Source organism: Pseudorasbora parva, chromosome 10, assembly GCF_024679245.1.
Source record: "Pseudorasbora parva isolate DD20220531a chromosome 10, ASM2467924v1, whole genome shotgun sequence".
NCBI lineage: Eukaryota > Metazoa > Chordata > Actinopteri > Cypriniformes > Gobionidae > Pseudorasbora > Pseudorasbora parva.
The window spans coordinates 1,155,417-1,165,416 of NC_090181.1; the positions used below are offsets into that span (position 1 = coordinate 1,155,417).

Genomic DNA, 10,000 nt, shown 5'->3' on the forward strand with positions numbered 1-10,000 from the left:
ACTCTTTTGCTGACCCGTCGTGGCATGGACTCCACTAGACCCCTGAAGGTGCGCTGTGGTATCCGGCAGCAAGATGTTAGCAGCAGATCCTTTAAGTCCTGTAAGTTGCGAGGTGGATCGGTCTTGTTTGTTCAGCTCATCCCACAGATGCTCGATTGGATTGAGATCTGGGGAATCTGGAGGCCGAGTCGACGCCTCAAACTGGTCGTTGTGCTCCTCAAACCATTCCTGAAGCATTTGTGCTTTGTGTCAGGAGCATTATCCTGCTGGAAGAGCCACAGCCACCAGAATACCGTTTCCATCAAAGGCTGAACATGGTCTCAGCAATGCTTAGGTAGGTGGAGCGTGTCAAAGTAACATCCACATGGATGGAGGACCCAAGGTTTCCCAGCAGAACATTGGCCAAAGCATCACACTGCCTCCGCCGGCTCGCCTTCTTCCCATAGTGCATCCTGGGGCCATGTGTTCCCCAGGTAAGCCACACACACACACACCCGGCCATCCACGTGATGTAGAAGAACACGTGATTCCTCAGACCAGGCCACCTTCTTCCATTGCTCCGTTGTCCAGTTCTGACGCTCACGTGCCACTGTTGGTGCTTTCGGCGGGGTCAGGGGTCAGAGGTCACCCTGACTGGTCCATACGCCTCAAACTGAGCTGCTCTGTGTATTCTGACAGCTTTCTATCAGAACCAGCATTAACTTCTGGAGCAGTTTGAGCTCCAGTAGCTCGTCTGTTTGATCGGACCCCACGGGCCAGCCTTCGCTCCCCACGGTCATCAATGAGCCTTGGCCGCCCATGACCCTGTGGCCGGTTCTCCACTGGTCCTTCCTTGGAGCACTTTTGATAGATACTGACCACTGCAGACCGGGAACAGCCCACAAGAGCTGCAGTTTTGGAGATGCTCTGACCCAGTCGTCTAGCCGTCACAATCTGGCCAAACTCGCTCAAATCCTTACGCTTGCCCATTTCTCCTGCTTCACACACATCAACTCTGAGGACTAAATGTTCACTTGCTGCCTAATATATCCCACACACTAACAGGTGATGAGATAATCTTCAGTAATAATGTTATGCCTGATAAAGATACATACATATATATAATTTTTTTTGCGATTTGTGAGTAATTAGGTTATACAAATAAGGTCACATAGTCAATAGTATATTTTACACTATTTTAGCGCACTATTTACTGTAAGCATTTTATTTAGTAATCAGAAACGATAAAATAATAAGAAATACCTCGGCAACTATTTGACACAAAATAACTGTAAGATGAAATAATTAAAAACTAAAATAAAAACAACTTTACTAATAATAAAGCATAAAACAAAATGACTGAAACTTGCAGCCTGGTCTCATCTCATTGGTCTCAAACCACAACATACGTACCAACAGGAGCATATCGCGACACTTTCACAGTTAAATGTCCACTGGGTGGCGCTAAAAGCTTTTTCCGGAACAGATCTGCATAAATCTGGCATGTTTTGTTACATTAGTTTTGTAACGTACACCCACACTAAACCCTAAACCGACCGATACTCTTAACAACAGCAAATGTGACAAAAAATAAGATTGTATCCGTGTCATTTTAGCTTGTGTTTCCACTCGTCTTTTATCACGACTCGTTTTTCACAGGATTTGTTCCTGAGCTTTCAGCATCGCAAATACAAATCTGCTGCAGCTGAGCTATCGAGGAAGATTAAAGGGGCGGTGAAATGCTGTTTCCTGCACACTGAGCTTTCCACTGTTAAAGACTTGGATTCCCATCCTAAACATAGACAAAGTTTCAAAAACTAATGTTGGACGTTTGATGGAGTATTTCTGTGTCAAAAATACTCCTTCCGGTTTCTCACAAGTTTCTGAGAGTTTTTGTCGAGTATGGGTCGGCTTGACGTTAATAGAGCGGAAGGTCCTTGTATGGGCCGTACGGGCTCTTCTCCCGGTAGGGTGCGCGCGTGACTAGAGCGAGAGAGGAAATGCACGCCCATACACACTCTCAGCTGCAGATCCAGTCGTCTGTGAACACTTATGACGCGCCGCGCTCCACTTTATTCCTATGGGTGACGTCGAGCGACTTCAACGCTTCAGTACAGCATTCTGGGAAGGCAGCGCTGCATTTGAACCGATTTGAACGCAGAAATGACGGGAAGCTTCACAACATCGCTTCAGTCGCGTCACAAAGTGGATCTCCACGGTCACTGCTGTCAGGACTTCACCAAATCATACCAAAGAAGTGTGTTTTTGACGGAGCGGCCCCAGCGATAAAGGTTCGGTCCTGCTTTGGGAAGTTCAACCTGCCACAGGACCTGCTGATTCAGTTCTACTCAGCTGTCATTGAGTCGGTTATATGCACCTCCATCACTGTCTGGTTTGGTTCAGCTACCAAATCAGACATCAAGAGACTGCAACGTACCATCCGGACTGCAGAGAGGATTATTGGTGCCCACCTGCCAACCCTCCAGGACCTGTACTCTTCCACACACACACAGACACACACACACACACACACACACACACACACACACACACACCTGCCAACCCTCCAGGACCTGTACTCTTCCAGAGTGAGGAAGAGAGCGGGTAAAATCATCACAGACTCCACTCACCCCGGACACCTCTTGTTTGAACTGTTACCGTCAGGACGGCGACTCCGATCACCGGCCACTAGAACATCTAGGCATAGGAACAGTTTCTTCCCACAGGCCATTTCCCTCTTGAACAGTTAACACCCCCCCCCACCCCCCCAAGGCAAATGCCTGTAAGTGCAATTATTCCCACTTTTTAGTGCAATATCTCCTAAACTCAGGTGATTACTTATTCAAATGCGCTAACGGACTCCATTGCTGTTCTCTGTATAACGTTACACTAGTCTGACGTGCAAAACCGTTTTGCTTGCTAAGGTCTAACGTTAGTCGCATATAATAGTCCATAAACCGAATCATGTCCTCATAAACTGCAAGTAAACACACACAAACTTTGACAGGCCACTAAATACAGTCCATACCACAGAGACGGACGTCCTGCTGTTTATTTCAGCCTGATTTTGGATCACGTACTAGCTGAATCCGATCGATAGCATACATGGGTCGATAGCGATGGGTTTCTCCACGCTTGAGGACGTCACCGCTTTGGGTGTGCTCGTCATTCTTTAGCTCCGCCCACTCGATACGCCTCGTCATTCTTTAGCTCCGCCCACTCGATACGCCTCGTCATTCTTTAGCTCCGCCCACTCGATACGCCTCGTCATTCTTTAGCTCTGCCCACTCGATACGCCTCGTCATTCTTTAGCTCCGGCCACTCAATACGCCTCGTCATTCTTTAGCTCCGCCCACACGATACGCCTCGTCATTCTTTAGCTCCGGCCACTCGATACGCCTCGTCATTCTTTAGCTCTGCCCACACGATACGCCTCGTCATTCTTTAGCTCTGCCCACTCGATACGCCTCGTCATTCTTTAGCTCCGCCCACTCGATACGCCTCGTCATTCTTTAGCTCCGCCCACTCGATACGCCTCGTCATTCTTTAGCTCTGCCCACTCGATACGCCTCGTCATTCTTTAGCTCCGCCCACTCGATACGCCTCGTCATTCTTTAGCTCCGCCCACACGATACGCCTCGTCATTCTTTAGCTCTGCCCACTCGATACGCCTCGTCATTCTTTAGCTCCGCCCACTCGATACGCCTCGTCATTCTTTAGCTCCGCCCACACGATACGCCTCGTCATTCTTTAGCTCCGCCCACTCGATACGCCTCGTCATTCTTTAGCTCCGCCCACACGATACGCCTCGTCATTCTTTAGCTCTGCCCACTCGATACGCCTCGTCATTCTTTAGCTCTGCCCACTCGATACGCCTCGTCATTCTTTAGCTCCGCCCACTCAATACGCCTCGTCATTCTTTAGCTCTGCCCACTCGATACGCCTCGTCATTCTTTAGCTCTGCCCACTCGATACGCCTCGTCATTCTTTAGCTCCGCCCACACGATACGCCTCGTCATTCTTTAGCTCTGCCCACTCGATACGTCTCGTCATTCTTTAGCTCTGCCCACTCGATACGTCTCGTCATTCTTTAGCTCTGCCCACTCGATACGTCTCGTCATTCTTTAGCTCTGCCCACTCGATACGTCTCGTCATTCTTTAGCTCTGCCCACTCGATACGCCTCGTCATTCTTTAGCTCTGCCCACTCGATACGTCTCGTCATTCTTTAGCTCTGCCCACTCGATACGCCTCGTCATTCTTTAGCTCTGCCCACTCGATACGTCTCGTCATTCTTTAGCTCCGCCCACACGATACGCCTCGTCATTCTTTAGCTCCGCCCACTCGATACGCCTCGTCATTCTTTAGCTCTGCCCACTCGATACGCCTCGTCATTCTTTAGCTCTGCCCACTCGATACGCCTCGTCATTCTTTAGCTCTGCCCACACGATACGCCTCGTCATTCTTTAGCTCTGCCCACACGATACGCCTCGTCATTCTTTAGCTCTGCCCACTCGATACGCCTCGTCATTCTTTAGCTCTGCCCACTCGATACGCCTCGTCATTCTTTAGCTCTGCCCACTCGATACGTCTCGTCATTCTTTAGCTCCGCCCACACGATACGCCTCGTCATTCTTTAGCTCCGCCCACTCGATACGCCTCGTCATTCTTTAGCTCTGCCCACTCGATACGCCTCGTCATTCTTTAGCTCTGCCCACTCGATACGCCTCGTCATTCTTTAGCTCCGCCCACTCGATACGCCTCGTCATTCTTTAGCTCCGCCCACACGATACGCCTCGTCATTCTTTAGCTCTGCCCACTCGATACGCCTCGTCATTCTTTAGCTCCGCCCACTCGATACGCCTCGTCATTCTTTAGCTCTGCCCACACGATACACCTCGTCATTCTTTAGCTCCGCCCACTCGATACGCCTCGTCATTCTTTAGCTCTGCCCACTCGATACGCCTCGTCATTCTTTAGCTCCGCCCACTCGATACGCCTCGTCATTCTTTAGCTCCGCCCACTCGATACGCCTCGTCATTCTTTAGCTCCGCCCACTCGATACGCCTCGTCATTCTTTAGCTCCGCCCACTCGATACGCCTCCAGCCGCTCGGTTTTTTCCGGAAAGACTCGGTACAGCCCGTATTTCTTTTATAAATATAATAAAACTAAAGACTTTTCGAAGATATGAAGGATGCAATACTACTCTATAGGTACTCAAGAGTGACATGAGATTGACTGAAGCTGAGTGTTTCACCGCCCCTTTAATATGGCAGAAAAGACGAACATATGGAGCTGGTTAAGTGACGCAAACTCCAAAATGTATTCGTTTACAAATCATGGACTATGGTTAAAAAAAAAAAAAAACGATAAAGAATACTGTTTAACTGCCTTTAGTGTCCATTTAACCTTGAAACTGCAGTGATATGCACCTATTGGTCCGTATTTTGTGGTTTTCTGAAACGTTGCCACAGATACATTTTGCCAATGAGAGCAGGTTGGAAACTTGAGCTAAATTATTAATACTAAAAGAGTATATAATATAAATCTCCCCGTCTGAAATGGATGGCAGTGAAGAGGATCTGACGGGACAGAGACAGACGGGTTCAGCTCATGCTCGCTCACTGTACCTTGGGTAGGAATGACTGTGTGTGAAGGAGAAAACAAGACAAGCACAAGCGGTTAGAGAAGCACAGTTCACACACAGCAAAACATGCCAATTCACACACTTCAGTAATATTTGACATTTCCTGTGAGAGTTATTTAATGATTGTGGTCATTAAAGTGATTGAAAGGAAAGCTATCGTCGTGTTAATATAGCTTTGCATTAATAAACGCATGCATTCAAAGGTCAATGCTTATGTTTATGATGCGGCATTTGTTCTCCTGTGAAAACAAATCTGACAGTGATGGAGTGAGGGACGTTTAATCACGAGGATATTAGTGTGTGTTATTAGTGTGTGTTCATGAGGGGACGTGCAGATAAAAGTGTGAGATTAATAGAGAGAGAGATTGCCTTCTCGCATTAAAGTCAACATGAGACACTCGTTCACTTCTGTCGTCGAGTTGGGGTCAGTACGATTCTTTAAACACAGTGTAATATTCCTCCAGTGTAGATCATCTGTTCTCGATGTGAATATACAGTAAAGTGAGATTTATTCCAGTGATCAAAGCTGAATTTAAACTAAAAAAAAGTCTGAATTGTGAGATAAAAGTCACAATTACATGTATTTATTTTTTATTCCATGGCGGAAACAAGCATTTTCAGGAAAGTTCAAAAGAACAGCACTTTTTAGAAATAGTTCATTGATGAATAAAAGTGTTAAAGGCACAGTATGTAATTCTTTAGAACAGAGGCGTGTCTTGACTCTTGAGTGGGCGGAGCTTTTATTCTGCTGCGAGGGCTTCCGCTTCTTCAGCACGTGTGTGTGTGTGTGTGTGTGCGTAACGCAGTGCTTTTTTATCATCTCACACACATGTGAGTGTGTTAGAGTGATGTTATAATGATACTATGACACACTTGTCCACATTGCAGTGAGCGGGATCATATTAGGCGGTAAAACATGGCACTCAACAACACCAGATTAGGCATCGGACAGGTTATAATCGCTTATTTATTATTTAACTGACTTTTTAAGTCTTGCAGTTGCAAGTTTATATCTCACTATTCTGATATAAACTAAAAAAAATAATGAATACAAGGTTGTAAAAGAGCTATTATTTGAATCTTCTGTAACATTATAAATGTCACTTTTGATACATTTAATGCATCTGTGTAAAAGTATTAGTTTGTTTAAAAAGATCTCTTACAGTACTGTTTCTTTGTTTTATTTACGCAAGACACTTGATTTTATTAATTGGTCGATTTCTGAAACGTGTATTCTAAGCTAATTCTTCCATTCTGATGAAATATTATGAAACAAACACTATTAAAGGTGCAGTGTGTAATATTTAAGAGGATCTATTGGCAGATATGCAATAACTCATTATAAAGACCTTACAAAACGTTATGTGTTTATGATCTTAGAATGAGTCTACACACCGCGGTACCTTACAGTGAAGCCGCCATTTTGTGCCGCCATGTTTCTACAGTGGCCCTAAAGGGACAAACTTCTCTACAGCGCGGTTGCTACTCTCTGCTTTGAGAACAGCATTTATTAAAAAAAGTTAATTGATGAATAAAAGTGTTAAAGGTGCAGTATGTAAGCTACTCTCTCTCTCATGTTTGTCCTGTGTGGGCTACCGTAGTTTCTCTATGGGCTCCGAAAGGGAGGGAGAGTGGGTGCAGTTCACAACCTCACCACTAGATGCCACTAAAACGTACACACTGTCCCTTTAAGGCATTAATTCAAGTCGGTGTCATGTGACTGCAGCTGAGCTCCTGAAGCCCCATGGGAAGGCTCTCGCTCGTACCTTGGCCAGTTTGGTTTTGCTGTCGCCGGTGAGGAAGGAGAGATTATTGATCTCATTCTGGACAACAAAGTTCTGCTCCTCCCTCTTGAAGTTCTGCAGAGACAGACAGACAGACAGACGTTATCAGTTATCATCTGAGTGACTCTGAGGATCAATAACTCACAGAAGAGCTGCTCTTACGTGAGATTTACACCACAGGATGAAGATCTCCGCCACCATCTTGAAGAGCTCGTTCGAGTCGGCGTCAGGCTCCTTCAGCCAGCGGGACCTGAGCCATTCAGCACACACACACACACACACGCACGCACGCACGCACGCACCCACAAACATGCACAGAAAAATAAAAAATACAAAAAACGAAACAACGACTTATATAGTGATGGCCGATTTCAAAACAAAGCTTTGAACTGCTATGATTCACTGAATCGATTCATGATTCGGATCGCCAAAGTCTCGTGATTTCAGCAGTTTGACTCACGATCCGAATCATTAATTGATTCACTGACTCATAACGGTTCGAAGCTTTGTTCTGAAATCAGCCATCACTATATAAGTCGTTATTTAGTGTTTTTTGCGCACTAACTCTATTCTGGCCTCTTCATCAATGATTGTAGAGCCGCTGTAGTGAGATGGGCTTTGTAACGACGTCTTTAGTGCCTTTATGGGTCTTGAGAGAGGAAATGACATTGGTGTCAATGAAGGCCTTTCTGAGCCATCGGATTTCAACACTAATATCTTCATCTGTGTGTGAAGATGAGCGGAGGTCTGACGGCTGGCCAACCACAGGAGGAATTAATCACAGAAGTTACATTTATGGGGGAACTAACCCCTTTATGTTTGCTTTTTAAAATTTTGTTGTGTTGTGCACTACTGGGCCACCGTACAAAGGGGTTGGGGAGAGCGTTGGTCAGGTGATTTATGTGATGTCATCAGTGGGCGGCCAGCGGAGGCACTAAAGAGCTCAAGGTTACACACACACACACACACACATGTTTGTTTTTGTGACTTATGGGGACATTCCATAGGCGTACTGGTTTTTATACTGTACAAACCGTATTTCTATCCCCTTACACTGCCCCTAAACCTACCCATCACACACACACACTATCTCACCTGTTGTTGTCCACGTAGCGGATGAGCATGGGGTAAAAGGCGTAAAGATCGCGGCACAGAACCGCGAACTCATCCAGAATCAGAAGCTCCGCCTCCTGGGTGTCGCCCTTGCTGTCGGCCTTCAGAAGCTCCTCCTCCAAAACCACCTTCACCGTCTTCTTCTTCAGCTTCTCCAGCGTGGGCAGGAAGTGAGTCTTCAGCAGGTCGGCCCGCGCCTTACTGATGATGGGCTGAGCGTACACTGCCACACACACACACACACACATGTTGGTCTATGTGGTTTACAGGGACTCTCCATAGGCGTAATGGTTTTTATACTGTACAAACCGTATTTTCTATCCCTTACACTGGCTCTAAACCTACCCATCACACACACACACACACACACACACACACACACACACACAGACACAGAGACTGACTGTCCCCCACCTGCTCCTCTTCAGAAAATTGCATTCACTGTGCCATCGATCACGGTATTTACACAAGGGTTTGGGTTTTTTGGCAGGAGTGCCTTCCGTGTCTATCATTCCGTCCATCATCCATCTCTGTTTTGTTTTTTGTTTTTTCCTCACGTTGTCACTCGTCATCTAACCTTACACACTACAGTACTGTAGGCCATAGACATAGTCATGTTAAAATACGGGAGATTTACAGGAAAATATTAATACGGCTCCAGAAGGAGCAGAATCTCATTGAGCCTCATGTTAAAATGCCCAACTTTACAGCAGAAAAACACATGTTTACAGTCTGAGACAGATTGTGGTTTTGGTCCATACGGCTAATTTTGACCTTCATGACGACTGTCATGACATTGACTTTTTACATTATAAAAAGCCTTAAAGTTGTGGCCACTTTGATTGACATGTGGATTAGCCACTTATTCGCTGTCTGTTAGTCATCATATCACCTAAGCTCCGCCCACATCCCGCCTCTTTGCCCATTTTCTGTTATCCGGGATCTAATATAAGTAGTAAAAAATAGACTTACAGTTTAATAGTTTAAGTTTTAGTTAGTAGTTTTGATGGATGGATGGATGGATGGATGGATGGATGGATGGAATTAATGACAGACAGACAGATACTGACTGCTGTCTGTTTATCATCAAGTCACCTAAGCTCCGCCCACGTCCCGCCTCTTTGCCCATTTTCTGTTATCCGAGAGTGAAGATGGCGACTCTGGATGCTACGGGTCACGGACACTACTTCCATATTTTTTCCCAGTCTATAGCCCTATTCGGGATCAGTTTAAGATGGGGACGTGGGGGTAAAGTAATTATTACCAGAAGTTCTCTGTGGTTTTAGCCATCTGCCATCTCGGTAATCATCACGGACAATGTCGGTAAAGATTACCGAGACTTTTACCTTCTGTAAAAAGGTTTGGATAAATTATTGTGGATAATACTATTCCCTTTCGAATAGACCCGCTGTAAAAATGTACGGTAAAATCCCGTTATTTCCTGTTTAAAAAGTGTGTTTTGCGAGCATGGAGGCGCT

The 10,000-nt window shown here is 45.8% G+C and overlaps 1 protein-coding gene across 5 annotated transcripts in view; it reads right to left on the reverse strand.

Annotated features, from left to right (window-relative positions):
* The window catches only part of LOC137090868 (ryanodine receptor 3), a 294,990-nt gene that overhangs the window by 70,979 nt on the left and 214,011 nt on the right, over positions 1-10,000 (reverse strand). For 3 of the 5 annotated variants that reach the window (XM_067454843.1, XM_067454842.1, XM_067454840.1), the window contains exons 68-70: positions 8,505-8,745; positions 7,572-7,659; positions 7,392-7,484 (exon numbers count right to left, since the gene is read on the reverse strand). In XM_067454843.1, coding sequence (XP_067310944.1) covers positions 7,392-7,484; positions 7,572-7,659; positions 8,505-8,745 — 422 coding nt within the window. Of the gene's footprint in view, positions 1-5,608; positions 5,624-7,391; positions 7,485-7,571; positions 7,660-8,504; positions 8,746-10,000 lie in introns of all 5 variants that reach the window. The other 2 variants (XM_067454841.1, XM_067454839.1) reach the window with 1 other exon arrangement.